We start from the raw sequence: 24,144 nt of genomic DNA on the forward strand, positions 1-24,144 counted from the left end.
ATACAGACAAAAGAGTCGGCCCGAGAATTGAATCCTGTGGCACCCCCATAGAGACTGCCAGAGGTCTGTTTTAGCATTGTTCTTTTTGGTATCATTGATCTCTTGCTAACTCTATTATTCTCTGTGTCCTGTGTTCCTGTTCGAAAACCCCATGGCCCTGAAGACCCTCCAGCTCTGCCAGTTTCTCCTCTACCTCAACAGCAAGGTAAGTAGCACAGATGTTGGATCTTAATTTGATCACCCTGTTGAAGGAGAACTTTCCTGCAATGCAGGAAATGTAAAACTTGGAGTGTATTTGAGGTTTATAAAGGCTTCTGAAGTTTGTCATTTCCACTTTGAAACTTGTCCATTAATTATAATCTACATAATAATTCACATTTCCTGTTGCTTCAAGATTATTCTCCTACTGTAGCAAACTGGCTCAAATTAAGATCCTACATCTTTAGCACCCATCCATTAGAATACCTATAATTAACCATCCACCCAGGCACCCACAGCTTCCACCAACTAGTAATTTCATGGCCAAAGTATAATTTTTGTATTCCTAGTAAGCTTCAATAGGTCAGTGTTCCAAAAGAGGTCAAACACCCTTTGGTAGTAACCATACACACCAAGTCTCCAGCCTTTCCCCAGTGGAGAGTATTCCCATTGCGTCTCCACCCAGGTCCCAAGCTGGACAGCCGCTGAAAAGAAAGAGTCCCCTGCTCCTCTTCCGCTCCTCCCCCTGGCCCTCCTCTGGCCACCCTACACTCTTACAAAAAACAGTTCTATAAGGGTTCTTCGGCTGTCCCCATAGGATAACCTTTTGTGGTTCTAGGTAGAACCTGTTTTGATTCTAGTTAGCACCCTTTTTGGTTCCGTGTAAAACCGTCTGTAGAAAGTGTTCTGCATGGAACCAAAAAGGGTTATCCTATGGGGACAGCCGAAGAACCCTTTAAGGTTCTAGATCATTTTTTTCTTCCTACGAGTGTAATGACCATCCCGGATGTGTAATTAACACCTCCCATTATCCTTCCCTCGTCACTACTGTCACCAACACCTCAGGGCCATGTAATGGATTCCCTGTGGACAGATCTGCACGCCTGTATGGATAGCGCTGCACTGGGCTCATTAGACTTGAAGAGGGCTGTAACAATCAGTACACTAAAACGGAGTGCTCTGCAGCTTCTGAGATGACTGATCATTTATGTTAAGCTGACCAAACAGGGGTTGTTGTTGAATGAATAAACAAGCAACTCGCAAAGTCCGGTCCAAAACTCATTGGTTCGATGACATTGGCAACAATTCTTATTGCCACAAAATGTGGGATCTCAATCTGTAATAATTGACTTACTTGCTTAGCTTAATGATTTTAATTAATCATTCTGAGGATGTCAGAGGACGTGGCCAAGTCATCTATGTTGTTGTCTGTAATAATCTGAGTTCACGTAATAGACGGATGATGTATGCCTCTCAGCAGATGATCGTTCTGCTTTCTATTCCTCTTGGCATTTGGTGACTGTCCGTCAGAAGCGGTGCTGATGACGTAATGAGGCCCTTATATCCTCCAGCAGAGTGATGTGTCACGGACCTTATCCCAGACACCAGAAGTATGAGATTTACAGATCAGAGGCAGAGCGAGAGTAAATCAGTGGTATGGAGAGATTGTTATTTACTGTAGATAGTTGTGCTTAATGAAGTTCTTCTTGTCCTACTCCTGTAACACATTGTGTCTGAATGGGAGATGTAAAGGGTAAAGTACAGCCCAGGCTGTTTGACAGCAACAGATGTTATGAGCATGTGGACTGACAGAGAAATTAGTGAAGCACAGAGATGTTAAATTGTTCTGAGAGATTTCAGCAGCTTGTTGCAGAACCTTGTTTTTTTATGTTCTCACAATCTTCAACCATCCTCCATCACACACTCCCCCATCCTCCATCACACACTCCCCCATCCTCCATCACACACTCCCCCATCCTCCATCACACACTCCCCCATCCTCCATCACACACTCCCCCATCCTCCATCACACACTCCCCCATCCTCCATCACACACTCCCCCATCCCTCCATCACACACTCCCCCATCCTCCATCACACACTCCCCCATCCTCCATCACACACTCCCCCATCCTCCATCACACACTCCCCCATCCTCCATCACACACTCCCCCGTCCTCCATCATACACTCCCCGTCCTCCATCACACACTCCCCCATCCTCCATCACACACTCCCCCATCCTCCATCACACACTCCCCCGTCCTCCATCACACACTCCCCGTCCTCCATCACACACTCCCCCATCCTCCATCACACACTCCCCCATCCTCCATCACACACTCCCCCATCCCTCCATCACACACTCCCCCATCCTCCATCACACACTCCCCCATCCTCCATCACACACTCCCCCATCCCTCCATCACACACTCCCCCGTCCTCCATCACACACTCCCCGTCCTCCATCACACACTCCCCCATCCTCCATCACACACTCCCCCATCCCTCCATCACACACTCCCCCATCCCTCCATCACACACTCCCCCGTCCTCCATCACACACTCCCCCGTCCTCCATCACACACTCCCCCATCCTCCATCACACACTCCCCCATCCCTCCATCACACACTCCCCCATCCTCCATCACACACTCCCCGTCCTCCATCATACACTCCCCGTCCTCAATCACACACTCCCCCATCCTCCATCACACACTCCCCCATCCCTCCATCACACACTCCCCCATCCCTCCATCACACACTCCCCCATCCTCCATCACACACTCCCCCATCCTCCATCACACACTCCCCCATCCTCCATCACACACTCCCCCGTCCTCCATCATACACTCCCCGTCCTCCATCACACACTCCCCCATCCTCCATCACACACTCCCCCATCCCTCCATCACACACTCCCCCATCCCTCCATCACACACTCCCCCGTCCTCCATCACACACTCCCTCGTCCTCCATCACACACTCCCCCATCCCTCCATCACACACTCCCCCGTCCTCCATCACACACTCCCCCATCCTCCATCACACACTCCCCCATCCTCCATCACACACTCCCCCATCCTCCATCACACACTCCCCCGTCCTCCATCATACACTCCCCGTCCTCCATCACACACTCCCCCATCCTCCATCACACACTCCCCCATCCCTCCATCACACACTCCCCCATCCCTCCATCACACACTCCCCCGTCCTCCATCACACACTCCCCCATCCTCCATCACACACTCCCCCGTCCTCCATCACACACTCCCCCGTCCTCCATCACACACTCCCCCGTCCTCCATCACACACTCCCTCGTCCTCCATCACACACTCCCTCATCCTCCATCACACACTCCCCCGTCCTCCATCACACACTCCCCCGTCCTCCATCACACACTCCCCCGTCCTCCATCACACACTCCCCCGTCCTCCATCACACACTCCCCCGTCCTCCATCACACACTCCCCCGTCCTCCATCACACACTCCCCCGTCCTCCATCACACACTCCCCCGTCCTCCATCACACACTCCCCGTCCTCCATCACACACTCCCCCATCCTCCATCACACACTCCCCCATCCCTCCATCACACACTCCCCCATCCTCCATCACACACTCCCCCATCCTCCATCACACACTCCCCCATCCTCCATCACACACTCCCCCGTCCTCCATCACACACTCCCCCGTCCTCCATCACACACTCCCCCGTCCTCCATCACACACTCCCCCGTCCTCCATCACACACTCCCTCGTCCTCCATCACACACTCCCTCATCCTCCATCACACACTCCCTCGTCCTCCATCACACACTCCCTCGTCCTCCATCACACACTCCCCCATCCCTCCATCACACACTCCCCCATCCCTCCATCACACACTCCCCCATCCCTCCATCACACACTCCCCCATCCCTCCATCACACACTCCCCCATCCTCCATCACACACTCCCCCCATCCTCCACCACCCCCCCAAGGCTGTGCTCTTGCAGTGAGAGTGTCTTGTAGGTTATGTCTGTCAGTGAGAGTGTCTTGTAGGTTATGTCTGTCAGTGAGAGTGTCTTGTAGGTTATGTCTGTCAGTGAGAGTGTCTTGTAGGTTATGTCTGTCTTGTAGGTTATGTCTGTCAGTGAGAGTGTCTTGTAGGTTATGTCTGTGGCTGGGTAGAGTAGCGGTGGGTTCCTCTAACTCGCTCTGTGCCTCTGAATAGACTCCCACTGCTACTCCCACCTTCTTCTCCTTCTCCGTTGTAGCTTAGCAACATGTACCCAGCAGGCCTTTTCACAGGAGTCCAGGAAAAGTAGTCCCAAACAACAGCCACCACTCTGACGGCCAGAGACAGGACTCTATGGAGAACTGTGTTTTAGATGTAACGGCTGTTGCTTTGTAGCACGGTGGTGCTGCTGTCTGATGCGTTGTTCTATTGCATTTTACAGTCCTGATACAGTATCATTTTTGACCTCACAAGGAAAGTGAGGAGTTTTGTAGCTGGAGCCCTAAGCTTTTCTCGTTGAAGTTAGTCTACGTGGTCATGAACAACTCCTGGACAAAATTACATCTATTAACAACTACATGTTTTTTTTACATTATGCAGATCATGCAGTCAGGCTAAGCTCAAACAGTTATATCCTAAGGTGTGACAGTAATCCTGTATGTCAGTCTTAGTTATGCGCAGCAGTGTAACTGCTTTTTCAAGTGAACACCTTGGTAACGTTCAATTCTAGCTCTGCCAGGAGTTTTCAGTGCGTTGTCCTCAGTTATTATTCACAGTAGCGATGCCCCCTGGTGGAATTCCATTGAAAATCATTAATGTCATTATAAGTGACAACAGGGTAGGCTTGGGCGATATACCATGTACCGGGGTATTTAGATATACCGATGGCATGATTTTCAATACCTTTTTTAAAAAGAAATAAGGCCGCTTGTGTGCACTTCCGGTAATACCAAATACCCCCGGTATGGCACAGAAACGGTATGAAAATCTGCATGCCAACCAACCTGCATTCATTAGTGACCACTGTAGAAAATAGTTTCTTATTGGAAAAATAACAGATAACAGATGAGACCCAGATAACAGATTCATACTAACCACAGAACCACTTGTATTATGTCTCTGTCAGATATGAGTTATGAGTGGATAGTAACCATTTTGTCTTTCGTCTCTTCTCAGTGCCCTTGATGATGACAGCACCAGCCTCAGGCAGCAGAAGCTGGAAAAGCAGGTAATGACTAACTTTATTAAACACATTTAACTAGTTACGCCACATACAGCACCTGTTCAACATCATAGCCACTCTATAGACATTACTGCTCCTATATAGACATTACAGCTCCCATAGACTTGTTCAGGGTATATGTCATGAGTATTCTATTTATGATGCAGAAATGACCAGACTAGTCCATATTATTTATATCTAGAGGCATTTTGCGTTTGATGTTTTGGTTGTTTTTGGTGTCGTTTCATCTTTTGTCAGAATTGTTTTTGAGGTCTCAGTCCATGTTTATAGCTGTGAGCCTGTCAAGCTTGAACATTTGACTGGCAGCGAGTGTATAAATGACCTTGTTTTCTGCCTCCGGTGTCACTCAGGCTATGAATTTCCAACCATCAGCACAAAGGCTGATTGTCATGAAACCGAGGGAAAACAGGGTGTCTTTGAACTCTTTTATTTTCGAAGGCAGTACAATTTGTCCAATTAGCAGAAAGAAAAGTATTTGTCCGGAAGTGAATTGTTTTAGCACTCATTGTAGAGATAAAGCACAAATCTGCTCCTTTCTCAGCGAACAGCTCTTCCTGGTCTGCGTGTCTGATGATTGTCCCTTACAATCCCTCCTGCCTGTAGTATCCTTATCACCACGCTGCTTTAAAGTGAAACGGACAAATTTGGTTTAAGAAACCAGCCTTAAGCAACAGTCACACAATGGAGTAAAAGATGGATGAGATGATTGGTAGGCACATAGACTGACTCGATGTCTGCGTCCCAAATGGCACCCTGTTCCCTACATAGTGCACTACTTCTGACCAGAGCCTAACAAAGTAGTGCACTATGTAAGGATTAACCGTAGAAAGGTTTCAGTAGACAGAGTCTGTGTAGTTAGTGCACTGTATGCCTACAGATGTAGGATCTGAATTTAATCACATTTGTTGCTGAGAATTTGTAGTGCATTTGAGTTTTAAAAAGGCTTCTAAAGTTTGTAACCCTAAACCAAACTCCTAACCCTAACCACTAACCCCTTACTCTAACCTTAATTCTAACTCTTAACCTAACCACTAACTTAAAATGGCCTTTGTCCTTATGAGGACATGAGAAATGTCCCCACAAGGGAGAATTTTCCTTGTTTTACTATCCTTGTGGGGACTTTAGGTCCCCACAAGGATAGAAAAACCAACCCACACACACAAACACAGCCCCCCCAAAAAATAGCTCTTGCTGTCTGACACTCGCAGCACCTCTATCCCCTCCCTCCCTCCCTTTCTCCATCTCACTCATTCTCTCTCTCTCTCCCTCACTCTGCCCCGGGGTGCTTACCACCGCTGATTCAGTTAGTGACAGTGACCACCCAGACACACGCACATACACTCTAGTTCTCTCTCACACACTCTCACACACACGCCGAGGAGGAGACACGGACTCAGAGTGAGAGGGAAGCTGGTGTTGCGTGGTTATCCTTGTGTTAGTTGTCTGATCTGAAAGCCTGATCCAGGGGTAGTGGAGGGCAGGGAGACAGAGGCATGCCCGGCAAGAGTGCTGCTCAGTGGGGGAGAGTTTAGACGTGACGGGGTCTCACAGAGCATGGAACCCTGAGCTCCACAGAGAAACTTCTGCACTTCACTGTTACTCTCTGTCCCACTCCGGACACCAATGGACAGGGTGGGTCAGCACCTCTTATTCTCTGTTCTGTTTATCTCATTTATGGTTGACTATTTTGATCTGAGAGTAACATGGGAAGTTTTGTGTGTGTGTGTGTCTGTGTGCACTGGTACATGCTTGCACGTGTGTATTTTGGTGTGTATATTTCTGTGTGTGTGTGTGTTTGCATATGTACGTGCTTGCGTGTGTGTACTGTGCATGTGTGCGAGCATTTGATTTCAGCTCATCCTGGTGATATCATTGTTATAGCCTGTCTCTGGTGGGGGACACTTCCGTGGATGTGGGATATCTCCTAGTCTGCTATTTTCATTAGCCTCCTGTGTCTTGTTTTAGGTCTGTACAATGTCTTTCTTCCAAAGCCTCAGGACGGTGAATGAAACAGTATATTGAGTCATATCCTTTTCTCATATCCTATCCTCTTAAGTTTTTTGTTTTAAATTGACAATAATACAATGGATTGTTTTAATTGTAGTGCAGTTTTGTTTCAAGTAGCCTACTTTCTTTTCTCCAGTTTTTCAAAAAATATTCTGATATTTAATCATTTAGAGGTTATGATCTGTGTAATGGTGGTGTACTGGGATCTAATAGCCTATTCAACAGATTCTATCAACTCTTTATGTTACTGTTTGAAAATGCACATAGTTGAACAATGAGTAGCCTAAATATTCCTAATTTTCCAGCCATACTCTATGTTCTGGTTATACACTATTAGAAAAAAGGGTTCCAAAGGGGTTCTTTGACTGTCCCTATAGGAGAACCCTTTTTTAGGTTCCATGTAGAATCCTCTGTAGAAAGGGTTCTACAAGGAACCCAGAAGGGTTCCTTCTATACCTGGAACCCAGAAGGGTTCCTTCTATACCTGGAACCAAAGGAGTTCTACCCGGAACCAAAAAGGGTTATTTAAAGGGTTCTCCTATAGGGACAGCCGTATAACTGTTCAACGTTCTAGATAGAAAAATAGGTGCTAAGAGTGTAGTCCAAGCAAGCTAGGAACTAGGTTTGAGTTCTGTTCAGTTTGGATAGGGTTAATTCAGTGAAGTGAAGTGTCGTTGCCACTGATGAGTTCTGTCAGCGAGTGAGACAGTTCAGTTTCTGCTCTACTGCTGTCAGTTCTTGTGAGGTAACCGTTCTGTAAAAACGTTATTATTAGTTAAATCCAGGAGTGGCCATTGCTAAGATTCCAGCAGCAATATCATCTTAGTTACAGATCAATATCACATCAGTGAGAGAAAAACAGCTTACATGAATATGGCTAGCATTTCCCAGACAGTTTACACAGGAAGACTACTGCTAGCCAGTTTACACAGGAAGTCTACTGCTAGCCAGTTTACACAGGAAGTCTACCACTAGCCAGTTTACACAGGAAGACTACTGCTAGCCAGTTTACACAGGAAGACTACTTTTAGCCAGTTTACACAGGAAGACTACTGCTAGCCAGTTTACACAGGAAGACTACTGCTAGCCAGTTTACACAGGAAGACTACTGCTAGCCAGTTTACACAGGAAGACTACACTGCTAGCCAGTTTACACAGGATGACTACTGCTAGCCAGTTTACACAGGATGACTACTGCTAGCCAGTTTACACAGGATGACTACTGCTAGCCAGTTTACACAGGAAGACTACTGCTAGCCAGTTTACACAGAAAGACTACTGCTAGCCAGTTTACACAGGAAGACTACTTTTAGCCAGTTTACACAGGAAGACTACTGCTAGCCAGTTTACACAGGAAGACTACTGCTAGCCAGTTTACACAGGAAGACTACTGCTAGCCAGTTTACACAGGAAGACTACTGCTAGCCAGTTTACACAGGAAGACTACTGCTAGACAGTTTACACAGGAAGACTACTGCTAGCCAGTTTACACAGGAAGACTACTGCTAGACAGTTTACACAGGAAGACTACTGCTAGCCAGTTTACACAGGAAGACTACTGCTAGCCAGTTTACACAGGATGACTACTGCTAGCCAGTTTACACAGGATGACTACTGCTAGCCAGTTTACACAGGAAGACTACTGCTAGCCAGTTTACACAGGAATACTACACTGCTAGCCAGTTTACACAGGAATACTACACTGCTAGCCAGTTTACACAGGAAGACTACTGCTAGCCAGTTTACACAGGAAGACTACTGCTAGCCAGTTTACACAGGAAGACTACTGCTAGCCAGTTTACACAGGATGCCTACTGCTAGCCAGTTTACACAGGATGACTACTGCTGTCAGTTTACACAGGAAGACTACTGCTAGCCAGTTTACACAGGAAGACTACTGCTAGCCGGTTTACACAGGAAGACTACTGCTAGCCGGTTTACACAGGAAGACTACTGCTAGCCGGTTTACACAGGAAGACTACTGCTAGCCGGTTTACACAGGAAGACTATTGCTAGCCGGTTTACACAGGAAGACTACTGCTAGCCGGTTTACACAGGATGACTACTGCTAGCCGGTTTACACAGGATGACTACTGCTAGCCAGTTTACACAGGATGACTACTCCTAGCCAGTTTACACAGGATGACTACTGCTAGCCAGTTTACACAGGAAGACTACTGCTAGCCAGTTTACACAGGAAGACTACTGCTAGCCAGTTTACACAGGAAGACTACTGCTAGCCAGTTTACACAGGAAGACTACTGCTAGCCAGTTTACACAGGAAGACTACTGCTAGCCAGTTTACACAGGAAGACTACTGCTAGCCAGTTTACACAGGAAGACTACTGCTAGCCAGAGCAAAGAGGGAAGACAAAGAAAAAAACTAGACAAAAGGTGTATGGCTCATTTTTAAGGAGGATCTCATTGTGAAGCATTGTGGGGCTTTTGTTTCTTGTTTACATGGAATCTCTATCCTGTGTCCAAATTAACAGTCTGTTTCATTATGATAATCCATTCAGATGATTTATTCATTTGTCTGCTATTTTTAGCCTTAGAAGAAAACGAAGAGGCGAGCTGTTTTCCCCTCTTAAAGGGATATTTCGGGATTGTATCTACTTCCCCAGAGTCAGATGAACTTGTGGATACAATTTATATGTCTCTACGTGCAGTTTGAAGGAAGTTTCTAACTAGCGTTATCGCAATAGATAATTAGTGTTAACGCAATGACTGGAAGTCTCTTGTAATGGCTAGCATGCTAGTAGATGCCATAGACGTCCAGTCATTGGGCTAACGCTCGTTAGCATTGGCTCGCGAAACTACCTCTAACTTCCTTCATACTGGATGCAGAGACATAAAAATGCTATTTATGAGTTCATCTGACTCTGGGGAAGTAAATAAAGGGCTTCATTGCCAAAAGCCCGAAATGTCCCTTTAAAACAAAGCCTGTTTGAAATGTAAACCATCAGACTCCAAGTTGAAACCATTAAGCTCCCAGAGGCCTTTCATCTGGTCTTATTTGCATTTGAATCCAAGACTGGGTATCTAATGAATATTATTTTTCAGGTGTCAAATAGAAGCAGGCCATGGTGGTGTGTGTGTGCACGTGCGTGCGTGTGTGTGTGTAGGTACGAGCGTGCGTGTCTGTGCTTTTGTGTGTGTGCGCCTGTGTTGCATTGACCCTGAATGTGTGTGTTGCGTTAGCCCTGAGTAATATAACCTTTCTGTAGTGGTGGTTAATCAGCCCAATGAGGCTTCAGAGAGACAAGGACCTCTCGTCTCTTTCCAGCCCAGTTCATCACTAAACACCACTTGTTGTTTTGATGCTCCCCACTAATTGAGGCAGTTACATAACCCATCGCCTGCTTTGACCAGAGACCAGGACTGCAGGGCCAACTGATAAATGTCACCATAATTCATGGAAATTGACCATTTCTCTAGTATGAAGCTTTATTATATTCATAGAGACATTGTGCTGTGTATTGTGTAGCCATAAATCTAAAGGGGGCCAACCCTCGTCGCTGTTGTCCCTAGTTTCCCAGAGCGTTTGTGATGGCTGTGACAATGTCAGCTCTAATGATCCCACTGCCTTGTCACTGTCCTCTGTCCCCAGTTTCTCTGTCCCTGTACTGAACAGAGCCTCAGTCAGCACAGCACAGAGTTATATGGTTCCACAGGAAGCAGCATTTCCAACTCTAGGTTTATTAAAGTAGTTTGAATTGTTTGCACTGTATTTTAAGCACCCTGTTACTTTGTCTCAGCGTCTTTTACAACAGTCTAGGCTTACTTGCTGAAGGTTCCTTCACTGAGTAGCTAACTCTCTTATATCCCATTTCCTCTAGTGGTATTGCTAGGATACAAATGTCCATTATTTTGTGACCTTTACTATGAGATAAATATAGCCTAGCCAACCTTACCTCACTTGTTCTGTTTCTATGCGAGTTGCATATTCTGCCTTCCAATTTAGTGTCAAAGATACTGAAGGAAGAAAACATAACATTTTACTGTGGCTGAATGATTTGCCAGGTCGGGTCATGACGCTTGTGTGTGTGTTGTTTACAAAGCCATCTGGGGTTCCATTTTGAGATACACATTGAATGGCCATCATGTTCTGTCCTCTCCCCCAACAACAGTGGGAGTGGTGAAAAGACAACCACAAAGAATGTGGAGTCTATCAAGGACACTGACACGGTTACCATAGGAACATGCACCCCTGAAACGAAGCTGGCAAGCTACGATACTGTGTTTTTTGCTCATTTGTTTTGTCATATTGCTTAAGATAACTTTGTTTTTCAAAACAGCAACACCGGTGGTTTTTCGATCAGTGTCCCAAGTGTCTGATAAGGACAGAGTCGTTACTGATTGTCTGGTTCTCAGCATTTTGAGTGATCTGGAAAAGGTGTAAGGCTGTCTGTGTAAGGTTGAATATAGATGAGTGTCTGGCTTGATGATGAGGAAGTCATCATAAAGTAATTCTTCCCCAGTCAGATGAACTCGTGGATACCAGTTGTATGTCTCCTCATCCAGTAGGAAGGAAGTTAGCTGTAGTTTCGCGAGCCAATGCTAACTAGTGTTCGAGCAATGACTGGAAGTACACAGTCTAGTGGTATGCATTACATAGCAGCCAGACCTCTATGATTAAAGAGTGTTTTAATGAGGGAAAGGGATGGTGTCCTCATGGACTGTGGGGAAGAGAGGCCATGTATACCTGGACAGATACAGGTAGGGTCCAGAGAGAGAGGACCACTAGAGCCTTATCACCAGCTGTCAGTCCAGCTGTCAGTCTGGGGCAGGGACGGCCGGCCAGACAGTATTTGCATGGTATACTCTCACTGTCGTAATCCCCCCCGTCCACAGAGGGCGCTGTTGGAGCAGAAGCAGCGGCGGAAGCGGCAGGAGCCTCTGATGGTGCAGCCCAACCCAGAGGCCCGGCCCAGGCGCTCCAGGCCTCGGCGCAGTGAGGAGCAGGCCCCGCTGGTGGAGTCGCGCCTCAGCATCACCAGCGATGTCATCATGGACGGTGAGCCTTGGTTCTTGGGGTTAGCTACTGTGCTAGCTAGTTTTTCCGGGGTCAGATCACACGATCGGGATAAAGTAATGGGTCTGAGGAAGCAGGATCAGTGCTGAGTGATTGCACCCCAGTCCACAGTCATAGATAAACAGTTGTTGGCTATGAAGAAGAATACTTTAATGATCCATTTGCTTTCCAGTCCAGAGTGAGGGCAGTACGTCAGGTGAGGACAGTGAGAGGGAGTGGTGGGAGAAGGTGGGGCCAGGCCCCATGTTGCCCAGGAAAGCAGGGAGAGGGCCAGTCATGGAGCTCACTCTGGAGGAGCAGAGTGGTCTTCCAGATCGAGGTAGAGGAGACCAGTCAGGAAATACAAGACTAGAGAATAGGGTTATAAACATTGGTGCATCCCACTTCTGATACCAATCACCTGTACATTGGCATGCAACGTATGTTAGTCTCTCACATACTGGGATACAATGTTATAAAATGTTCCTCCAAACAACAAGGAAACTAATATATTGAGGTGTGTGTGTGGTGCCTAATTACACCTCCCTCAGTCTTGGGACGTGTGGAGAAGCGCCTGTTCACGGTAGTGGAGGAGACACCCAGGAAGCTGTTCTCTCTGATGCCCAGAGGGGCCTTCAGATGGGGAGGAGAGAGTCACATTCAGAGAGGCAGAGCAGCGTTCAGACTCTCAGGCAAGAAAAGGGCCACCTGCTCAGTGCAGCATATCACTCCATGGCACAAGGCTAAGCTCTGACATGAACATAGAGGAGAGGTACTACAGAGAAACGCAGCTGCAAGCAGACGGCTAAGTAATAAGGAGTAGGTACAAATCAAATCACCTCAGGGAAGCACAGACAGGAATACAGAACAGCTCTTGGAGAAGTAAACAGCTGGATGCTCAAACACACAGACAAGCAAAGTCATTAACATAATTCAAGACATAAAAAAACCTGTCTATGAATGCACCCCACCCTGCAGGTATCGACGGCCCTGCTGCCTTCATGGGCTCTGAGGCCCCAGACCTGGGTACCAAGATCCAGATTCTGTCGGTGAGCAAGTCCCAGCCCCTGTCGCTGTCCCAGCCGCTGCACCAGTCTCCCCTCGCCGAGGAGCCTGACCGGGACGGGGACACGGAGACTCTGCTGGAGCCCAAGACGGACATCCACGAGCTGCTGCAGAAACGAGGTGAATACTCTGGGGCCTAGTTATGGTCAGACCATGTGACCAGGAAATAGTCCTAGCCCTATGACCTACACAACACAGACAGTGTCTCATACGCAGTAGTGCTATAGACAGAAGACCTAGGAGAGTGTGTATACATGCGAGTCAGTCAGTTATATCATCATCTACCCTGATAAATCCTCTGGGTCGAATACCAAACAGCTTCAGAGATCACATCCCGTCTGCTGCTCTGGCAGGCCTCACGGCTACACCGACAGGGCACTCGATATAAGTGTCTCTTTCACACCTCTGTGCTGGTAGAGGCACTTTGTAGTCTAGTGAGAGGACAGGCTGAACTGACAGAGAGAGAGAATGCAGGATGGGGTGAGAAGATAAGGAGGACAGATGAGAAATGGGAGCATATCTGGTCAACATCGTTGTTCAGGGACAGTCTCAAGAACTTTGGAGGTTGTGGTTTATTGTTGCTGCTGTCCTTTCAGTTGCTCTCATTAAAAGCCATTGCACAGTGCTAAAACCTTTTCCCTGCTCTGGGATACTACCTCCTCCCAGGGCTGTGGTGCTGCAGTGTGCAGTTAGAGAGCCGGCGGAGGGCGAGGTTGATGGTGACAGTGAGAAATTGATCATTTTGTAAGGGGCAAGAGTAGCATCCACCTACCACAGTACCTATTTATGCCACCTTACCTTCCTTCCTTCTGGCTGGTCCACGAAGAGTGTTAGAAGTCTCTTTCATTTCCTGAGACTAATTCAATATAATTCTGTACTGTTACTGTGCGAAATGACAAACTAAATTAAGATAGCCAGGTCTATATCTGGGAGAGAGATGTATTACCTAGTTAAACCTGAGACCCAGATTAAGGGCAGTGTATTACTGCATTAGCCTCCGTTTTTAAGGATATTCTCCTGGACAGCAACAAGAGGGCAGGTAACACTCCCCTCTCAATAATGCAAACGTTCATCATGAATGAATGTCTGGTCTGCTTAGTGCTACTGAGATCCAGCCTATCCTCAGGTGCCTTAGATAGTGCCTGGCTGCCCAATCAGTTTTATTTCCCAGTGTAAACGAATTGAAATGGAAACAGCAAAGGATTAGTAATAGCCTACTGCCTCCATTTGGATTTGACTTGGGGACGCTATTCAATCAAAACTGGTCAGCGAGTTCCCAAGGTAAAGTTCTTCATGTGCTGCTAGACCGAGAAAGTGGTTGAAATGATCACGTTGTAAGTTTTGGTTTTACAACCTGAGCATCGAGCCCTTTCTTTTTAGAAAAGTTGTATTATCAGAACGTATTGGCATTTCCATTTGGCTGGTTTAGTAAAAGAAGTGACTATACAAAACATTGTTGTTTTAATTGATGCCTTTGAGTCACTATTAGAATGTAGCTGACATTTGCGGTCTGTATTTAATGTTTGTCAGTACCCTGACATTTAGACATCTCTGGGGCTAGATGGAGTGAACACCACTGTGTACATATTGTTTCTAGCCACGTTGGCCAATACATATGTGTCTGTCTGCAGAGGCGTGGGACATCTCTCTCAGCCCCTCCCCCTCTCTGATTGACCCCGCCAACGGCAGGGTGGTCCAGTTGGTTGGTGCAGTGGAGGAGGGCCCAGAGGAGGGGCCGGAGGAGGGGCCAGAGCGCCCACTGTCTGCCAGGGAGAAACTACTCCAGTCAGGTAGTAGAGAGCAGCCTGCCGTTCCCATGGTGACAGGGCTGGAGTGAAGGTTGCTGGGTTTCTGTCTCTCTCCCTCCCTCCTTTCCTCTCTCTGCAGCACTAACTCTATGGAGCAGAAGTGAAACTGAGGATACAGCAACAGTGAATTATATAGTTACTGGTAATAACATAGTCATTGGATGTAAAGTGCTAGATATCATACTCTGGCTTCAAGACACACTGAGGAAAACAGGTTAATATTTCTTGTATCATCAACAATGGAACACATTGAGAGCGGCCATTTTTCCCCTGCTCCCTTTGAATTCTGCTATCGCATCTAAAAAATGCTTTCTCATTAAAATATTCCACAGCACCAGCCAGAGTCACGGCTGGTAAATCCAATTAGCAGCATTACTGACACCTGTCCAGAGCAGCTCCCACAGAGGCCTGTCTGACCACACCGTGTTGTGTCTGTCTGGCTGGCATCTCTCAATAGGATTTCTGCTTTCCCTCGTTCCTAACTAACCCCTTTACATTGGACTATCAGGGCCGGTTTCGTGGACACAGATTACTCCTGGACTGAAAAGCATGCTTAACGTGCATTTAGTACAAGGCTTAATCTGGGCCCAGGAAACCAGCTCTCAGTGATGGATAAAACACAATGAAGATGGAGAATATATTGTCTTGTATTTCACAGTATTCTTTCCATTGTGGAAATGTATAGGGGTCTGAAGTGGACTAACAGTGGTGTCTGGGGATAATGAAGGCTGCTGGGATGGCTAGAGGTTCATAACAGGTCTCTTCTATCGTAACCTGGTTACTGGGTAGTCTCGTCTGTTCAATACACAAAAGTTCTTCCTCAATGGGTCTCAACAGTTACTCAGCACTATTTCGCATCCGCTTTCCTTTCTATCCTCTGCCAGCTGTTTTAAGGTTAGGTTGTCTCCTCAAATTTTGGTGGGACTACTAAATGTTATAGAGAGCAGTTTTAGCTGCATATTGTAATATGTGGCCTTTTCCGATACAGGAAATATTGCATCAGTTCATATTTTCAACTGGGGTAGTATGATGACTTAGTTGGAACAAATCAAAGGCTATGTTATCAAAAACAAAATCTGCATACATTTGAAGAAATGCATTGCCCATATCCATTACATGCAGGCTAATCACAATGGGTCCCAGGAGAAAAAAATATCTCCTTGAGTCATGGCAATAAGAACCTATGGGATTACTGAGGAGATATGGAGGAGTTTTCAGCTTGGCTGGGCATCTGAGATGATCTCTCATGTCTGCATAGAACCCTGGGTCCTCCTGATCCCAACCAATGGAGTGTAAGCTGTAGGCCACATCTCCCATAGTGCATTCTTTCTCCCCTGACCAGGTCTGTCAGGCAGTATGAACTACGAAGAGGCCAGTGAGGATGAGGAACACGGTGATGAAGACCGGCCACGCTCGCTGTCCCCCAACCCAGAGGCAACACGGCCTGCGTCTGCCTCCAGCTCAAAGTCCAACACAGTGAGTCCAACCATATAGTTGTCTCTGTCCTGTCATATCATTAGGAGCACATACAGTGGGGCAAAAAAGTATTTAGTCAGCCACCAATTGTGCAAGTTCTCCCACTTAAAAAGATGAGAGAGGCCTGTAATTTTCATCATAGGTACACTTCAACTATGACAGACAAAATGAGAAAAAAAATCCAGAAAATCACATTGTAGGATTTTTAATGAATTTATTTGCAAATTATGGTGGAAAATAAGTATTTGGTCAATAACAAAAGTTTATCTCAATACTTTGTTATATATCCTTTGTTGGCAATGACAGAGGTCAAACGTTTTCTGTAAGTCTTCACAAGGTTTTCACACACTGTTGCTGGTATTTTGGACCATTCCTCCATGCAGATCTCCTCTAGAGCAGTGATGTTTTGGGGATGTTGCTGGGCAACACGGACTTTCAACTCCCTCCAAAGATTTTCTATGGGGTTGAGATCTGGAGACTGGCTAGGCCACTCCAGGACCTTGAAATGCTTCTTACGAAGCCACTCCTTCGTTGCCCGGGCGGTGTGTTTGGGATCATTGTCATGCTGAAAGACCCAGCCACGTTTCATCTTCAATGCCCTTGCTGACGGAAGGAGGTTTTCACCCATTCATTCTTTCCTTTACACGGATCAGTTGTCCTGGTCCCTTTGCAGAAAAACAGCCCCAAAGCATGATGTTTCCACCCCCATGCTTCACAGTAGGTATGGTGTTCTTTGGATGCAACTCAGCATTCTTTGTTCTCCAAACACGACGAGTTGAGTTTTTACCAAAAAGTAATATTTTGGTTTCATCTGACCATATGACATTCTCCCAATCTTCTTCTGAATCATCCAAATGCTCTCTAGCAAACTTTAGACGGGCCTGGACATGTACTGGCTTAAGCAGGGGGACACGTCTGGCACTGCAGGATTCATTTATTTTCCACCATAATTTGGAAATAAATTCATAAAAAATCCTACAATGTGATTTTCAGGATTTTTTTTCTCATTTTGTCTGTCATAGTTGAAGTGTACCTATGATGAAAATTACAGGCCTCTCTCATCTTTTTAAGTGGGAGAACTTGCACAATTGGTGGCTGACTAAATACTTTTATGCTCCACTGTACATAGCTATGTGGCTATGGCTTGTGCAATGAATACGTTAGAAATCTCACATGGCAAATCAACTTGTCACTTGAAGACGTATAGAAATGCATGAAGACACTGAAACAACAAGATGGCAGATGAATGTTGTCCCCCCTACTCCTGGACTGTATCTCCTTTATAACAGTGATTGGCCGGTATGTTTTGTGACGTAGCATTGTGTGTTTTTTTCCCCCCCTTACAGGAGTGCGTGACACCGGGGTCGCCCACGGCGGAGAGCGCCCTGATCGAAGTGGACAACCTGGAGGAGTTTGTGGTGCGTCCCGCCCTCCGCGGCGTCACCGTCAAGTGCCGCATATCCCGGGACAAGAAGGGAATGGACCGCGGCCTGTACCCCACCTACTTTATGCACATGGAGAGAGAGGACGGCAGGAAGGTACATTTGATCTCACATCATGTCATGGGGGATTAACATGGAGAAGACCTAGATAGATTTACAGTCAAGATAGATTTATTTTTAATCGTATTTCACGGGCCTGTCTTTTCCTCAATAGCTACATTTGAAATGGAATTAGAATATAAAGTAAAAGTAACACCTGTTTTGACTGCAGTGATTAAAATGATGGTTTGTGAGTTTCCCTCTCACCCTGAGTTTACTCTCTTTGTTTCACCCAGCTGTTTCTTCTGGCTGGGAGGAAGAGGAAAAAGAGCAAGACGTCCAACTACCTGATCTCAGTGGACGCCACGGACCTGTCACGCGAGGGAGAGAGCTTCATGGGGAAACTGAGGTAGGACCATATCTCACTCGTCTCACTCTGTCACAACTCTGCTAAATATAATTCTAAATCCTTGCTGATGAACAATTTACATATTGTTTTGAGCCCTCGGCTGCATCTGATAACTCTATTGGGTGTGATTGTGAGTGCTGGAGGGTCATTGTAGACTCTAATGTGATTGGTCTGGTCATCCTGCAGGTCTAACCTGATGGGGACCAAGTTCACGGTGTATGACCAAGGCACCAACCCCTGTAAGAACCCTGGAGCTTTGCTGGAGGAGAGCAACACACGACAGGAACTCGCAGCCATCTGCTATGTGAGTGCACACACGCACACACACACACACACACACACACACACACACACACACACACACACACACACACACACGCGCGCTAATATTATTGAACCTGTAAGGTTGTGTGACATTCTGATCTCTTGTGTTCTCTCTGCAGGAGACCAACGTTCTGGGGTTCAAAGGTCCCCGCAAGATGACCGTCATCATCCCAGGCATGAACATGAACTTTGAGAGGGTTCCTGTCCGTCCAAACTGTGTATGTATCAGCCCCATGGGACTGTACAACTCCAATCACTTCTCCTAGCATTTGTAGTCACTGTACCTGTTATGCACAGTAAGGGAGAGGGGCGTGTCAGAGGGCATGATTGAGGGGCTAGGCCCCTTTTTTTCTAAATTTCCGCCTGAATGACGTGCCCAAAGTAAACTGCCTGTTGCTCAGGCCCTGAAGCCAGGATATGCGTATAATTGGTACCATTGCAAATAAAACACTTTGAAGTTTGTAGAAATGTTAAAATAATGTAGGAGAATGTAACACAATAGATAGGGTAGGAGAAAATCGAAAGATAAACCAACCGTAATTTTCTTTTTTTGGAGAGACCATCCTCTTAGAATGGCAAGTACAAGTTCATACTGAAAATTATCTTCCTGGATGCAATTCCTATGGCTTCCACAGGGTGTCAACAGTCTGTGTTCAAGGTTTAAGGCTTGTAATTTAAAAAACAAATAAGAAATATCAGTTTTAGTACGGGGACACAGTCTTGGAAATTTGTGTTTGTGCGTGCCATGAAGACAGGACACACCTTCTAAAATCAGTTTCCTATTGAACATACTTCTTTCCGTAAGAAATATTATAGTTTGATTACATTTTAGGGTATCCAAGGAGTGCATAGAAACATATTTTAATTTGTTGAAACAAAGTTTAGGGGTAGATTTTCGGATTCCTTTCTCTGCATGTTGAACGAGTGGATTACTCAAATCGATGGCGCCAACTAAACAGACTTTTTTGGGATATAAAGAAGGATTTTATCTAAAAGAAACGACACCATGTTATAGTTGGGACCCTTTTGATGACAAATCAGAGGAACAGTTTTCAAAAAGTAAGTGAATATTTAATAGCTATTTGTGAATTTTGTGCCGGTGGAAAAATATTTTAATGTGGGGCGCCATCCTCAAACAATCGCATGGCATGTTTTCGCTGTAATAGCTACTGTAAATCGGACAGTGCAGTTAGATTAACAAGAATTTAAGCTTTCAACTGATGAGACACTTATATGTACTTATATGGACATTAAACATTTGTTTCTGATTATTTATTTGACTTGCGCGCCCTCCAGATTCACCGGAAGTTAGCGAGACGCCTAGCCCTAAAAGGTTTTTAAGACTCTGGCATTCTTACACCTTGAAATAGAAAATCATTGAGCACAATCTGAATAATGGAGTGAGTATTGAAGTCAACATCATGTAATGGAAACTGAGGCTAACCCACTAAGTGCTGTGAGATGTGGTCACTGGGGAGTGATGTCAGATCAGATGGTTTGGATGTCTGGGTCGTATTTATTAGGGCACGCAACGGAAAACTAAATTGAGCGTTCTTATTGGATAAGTCAAGGTTGTCACTCCCTGTTTCAGTCCTAATGAATACAACCCTGTTTGTGTGTTTCCAGGAGCAGGACAGCCTTCTAAGTAAGTGGCAGAACCATTCACTGGAGAACCTGATCGAGCTGCACAACAAGGCCCCCGTGTGGAATGACGACACCCAGTCCTACGTGCTCAATTTCCACGGCCGCGTCACACAGGCCTCCGTCAAGAACTTTCAGATCGTCCACGACAACAATCGTGAGTCGATCCGTCAGTGCTTCTCTTGACTCTTTCTCTCTTGCTCTTTTTCACATTCTCTATTTCCCACTCTCTCACTCCCTCTCCTTGAGTAGAATGGAATAATGATTTCACATTATTGAGTCATCTCTTCTCTCTTCCCTCAGCGGACTACATCGTAATGCAGTTTGGCAGAGTGGCCGAGGACGTATTCACCTTAGACTACAACTACCCCATGTGTGCCCTGCAAGCCTTCGCCATTGGCCTGTCCAGTTTCGACAGCAAACTGGCCTGCGAGTGACCAACCCCATCACGACTCCTAACTCGCCATTCCCTCCATGGCCTTTTCAACCCCCCCTCCTCCTCCAGGACAACGCCAACTCCACAACACCGCCCCTCCACCTCCCCCTCACAGGATTCAGCGCCTTCCTTGTACAGCTCACCAACAGTCTGCCACTATGAAAATAATCATGAATTATGACCTCTCACCCGTACGTGGTACATCCAATCATGGCACACAAATCACGCTGACTTGGAGAGCGGATGAAGAGAGTGGGTGTGTGAAAGAGAGGACTAAAGCAAGTAGATTTGGGTGGAGGATATAGGATTTTCCTTATCGGCAGAAAAATGAAATTACCGTCCACAAAGGGAAACTGGTCACAAATCATCAAGGCGCCTTTGTTTTCATTTGTATTTATCTTTAGTTCTGTTTCATTGAGTTGTTTGTTTGCTTTTTGTTGCTTTAGCTGTTGTATATTGGTGATTTTATGTGTATTGAAATTGGTTGAAAGGGAAAAATGACACCAAGCATCATAGACCAAACTGTCGTGGGTACTCCCTGTTAGGGACAGGACTTCTAACACAGACTAGACCAGGTCACAGGAGATGGTGTCTTTGATTTATATCAGATTTTAATGTTTTATAGGCCTCAAAACATGTCTGATGAACTTATGAGTTTGTTCATTTTTAGCAGATGTTTTTAAAGTTGCCTTTAATGTTGGTTCCAAGTGTCATTTTACTCCCATTTTACATTCTGTTGCCTTCTACAATCACTGTTGTGCGATTCTTTTGACGAACTCTGGAAACTTTATGGTCTATATCCTAAAATTGACCTCACTGTCTTCAAATGGTCACGTGGCTTTGGTTTCCAGACATTTAGCAGCATCAAGATGTTCAATAATTCTAACATTAATAAAAAAGGGTTGACATAGTTTTTCTTCCTCTTGAAGATTAATTTCTCGTAATCACATTTATTTGCCTGCATATCAGAAAGTCTTGAAGTCATGCATGTCCATCCAATGTGTCCTCATCTTGTTTCCTTGTTTTAAAAAAAACACGTTAGTAAAAGTATCTCAGTAGCATTCTGAGGAGTTTGGAACGGAACATTTCTTACTGCAATTCCTTTGTACATGTCATTTTGTGATGTCTTAGCCCCATGTCAAGTTAAAACCACACGGGAAAGTCAATAGAGTTGCCCAGCAAGCACGATTAAAGGATTTCACTATAGTTTTATATAAGATATATCTTAATGTTTGGACATACTGCTCATTTTCAAATATCATGAAATGTCAGCCTAATGTCATTTCAATGTGTGGAATACATAAGTTGGAATCCAAACAATAGAGCCTGGAATCCAAGCAATAGAGGAATATTCCGTTTGGATTCCAAGTGACAACGGTCGCCCTGTACTCAGTCTACATTATATGCCAAACGTATCTACCCATGTAAAATGACACCAGATTGAATAATAACACATTTTATATGTACTGTAGCTGGAAGTGTTACTCTGTTCAGCAGACTACACTTGTACTGTACCATGAGGTCATTGAGAACCCACTGGGAAAGAACTGGTTGAATCCACGATGTTTCTACGTCATTTCAACCCCAACATTTGAGGTGATGACTTTGAATCAACGTGGAACACTGGATTTGCAAAAATGTTTTTTTTTAACCCAACTTTTAAATCCAATGACTGGGTCAAATGTTTTGTTGATTTCACGTTGAATTCACGACTCAACCAAATGTAAATCAAAACTAGATGTTGAACTGACGTCTGTGCCCCGTGGGAAATTACTTTTGGGGCGACATTTAAGGTGCAAAACAGTTCAAATATGTGCAAAAAATATATTTAAAGGTGACCATAAAAAGTCATTTAAGTAGAGTTTTTAGTACACTGAAAAATGCATAAATAGTGGCCTTTTTTACAACGCTCGTTGCTGAAGAAAAGTTTAAAATTACATCACAATGCCAAATTATTACTTTTACAGTATTTTTTGCACAGGTTTGAACTATTTTGCTTTGATTAAAGTTTCAGCTGGATGGATATGCTATAGAGATGCTTCTGTCCAGTAGTGTGATTCTTGTTCTTGGAGGATGAGGAACATTCCTGGGGTAGCCTGCAGGATGCATTTGATTCCTGTCCACTGATTATGTGTGACAGTGTCGGGAAACAAAGTTAATTCACAAGATGTACTGTTAGAAAGAGGGAAAGGGTTTGTTTGTACAAAATATAGAAAAGAGAAATATACAGTTTTACTACAAGATACTTAAGGGGAATTGCATTCCATTCATAATTTAACTTTCTGACAATTTTGGAGGAATTGAATTTCAGAAATATGACTGTAAATAGAATAAATGAAGATATTGTAAAGTGAACAAGACTCCCCTTGTAAGTTTAAGTAATGAATGTATTCAGTAAAAAACATTTATTTGCACCCTTTCTAATTCTCTACTTTTGCATATTTTTTATACTAAATGTTATCAGATCTTCAACCAAAACCTAATATTAGATAAAGGGAACCTGAGTGAACAAATAACACAATTACATACTTATATAATTTATTTAATAAACAAAGTTATGCAACATCCAATGCCCCTGCGGGAAAAAGTGTCCCCTTAAGCTCAATTACTGGTTGTGCCAGTTAGCTGCAATGACTCCAACCAAACTCTTCCTGTAGTTGTTGATCAGTCTCTCACGTCACTGTGGAGGAATTTTGGCCTTCTTGCATGCAGAACTGCTTTAACTCAGACACTTGAGATTAGGTCAGGACTTTGACTAGACCATTCCGAAACTTCAAATTGGTTGCCTTTTAGCAATTTATTTTTGCTTTTTATCTAATATTGGGTTTTGGTTGAAGATCTGATAACATTCAGTATCAAAAATAGAAAGGCGGCAAAAACTTTTTCACAGCACGACTGTATAAACTTCCATTCATAGGCTAGGTTGTAGCAACCTCATGATGGGTATAGGGAGAATGTTAGTATCATGTAGTAGCCTAAACCTATCGGTGTTGCATTCAACTGGGTGAATGGAATATGAATGACAGTCATCCCAATATGCTGTAATAGAAATAAGGCCATGCTTGTTAAAAAAAAAAAAGTGTCCTCCCTAATCATAAACGGAACCGACTGCCCCTGATGTATTCAGTAAACCCATTTATTTTCAATAACATGTTGAAAGCAACATCTAGAACTTTACATTAATTTTTTCTATATGACCAAGTGTTACAATTGCTTTGATTATTAAAACATTTAGAAAATATATCAAACTTGTTTTCG

General features: G+C 44.9%; 1 protein-coding gene across 3 annotated transcripts; it reads left to right on the forward strand.

Moving 5' to 3' along the window:
• Positions 1–141: 141 nt before the first annotated feature.
• LOC139378502 (tubby-related protein 3-like) lies at positions 142–24,125 on the forward strand. 3 transcript variants are annotated; one of them, XM_071120725.1, is made up of 12 exons: positions 142–205; positions 5,159–5,210; positions 12,087–12,249; positions 13,225–13,431; positions 14,943–15,101; positions 16,462–16,595; positions 17,942–18,133; positions 18,373–18,485; positions 18,672–18,789; positions 18,929–19,027; positions 20,436–20,607; positions 20,754–24,125. In XM_071120725.1, the coding sequence occupies exons 3-12, from the start codon at positions 12,135–12,137 to the stop codon at positions 20,885–20,887; spliced, it is 1,443 nt and encodes a 480-aa protein (XP_070976826.1). In that variant the 5' UTR covers positions 142–205; positions 5,159–5,210; positions 12,087–12,134; the 3' UTR covers positions 20,888–24,125. The 3 variants fall into 3 exon arrangements, with proteins under 3 accessions (XP_070976826.1, XP_070976825.1, XP_070976827.1); XM_071120724.1 differs by lacking the exons at positions 142–205; positions 5,159–5,210 and adding an exon at positions 6,124–6,857; XM_071120726.1 differs by lacking the exons at positions 142–205; positions 5,159–5,210; positions 14,943–15,101 and adding an exon at positions 6,124–6,857.
• Positions 24,126–24,144: the final 19 nt, after the last annotated feature.

Source organism: Oncorhynchus clarkii, chromosome 21 (genome assembly GCF_045791955.1).
Source record: "Oncorhynchus clarkii lewisi isolate Uvic-CL-2024 chromosome 21, UVic_Ocla_1.0, whole genome shotgun sequence".
Classification (NCBI taxonomy): Eukaryota; Metazoa; Chordata; class Actinopteri; order Salmoniformes; family Salmonidae; genus Oncorhynchus; species Oncorhynchus clarkii.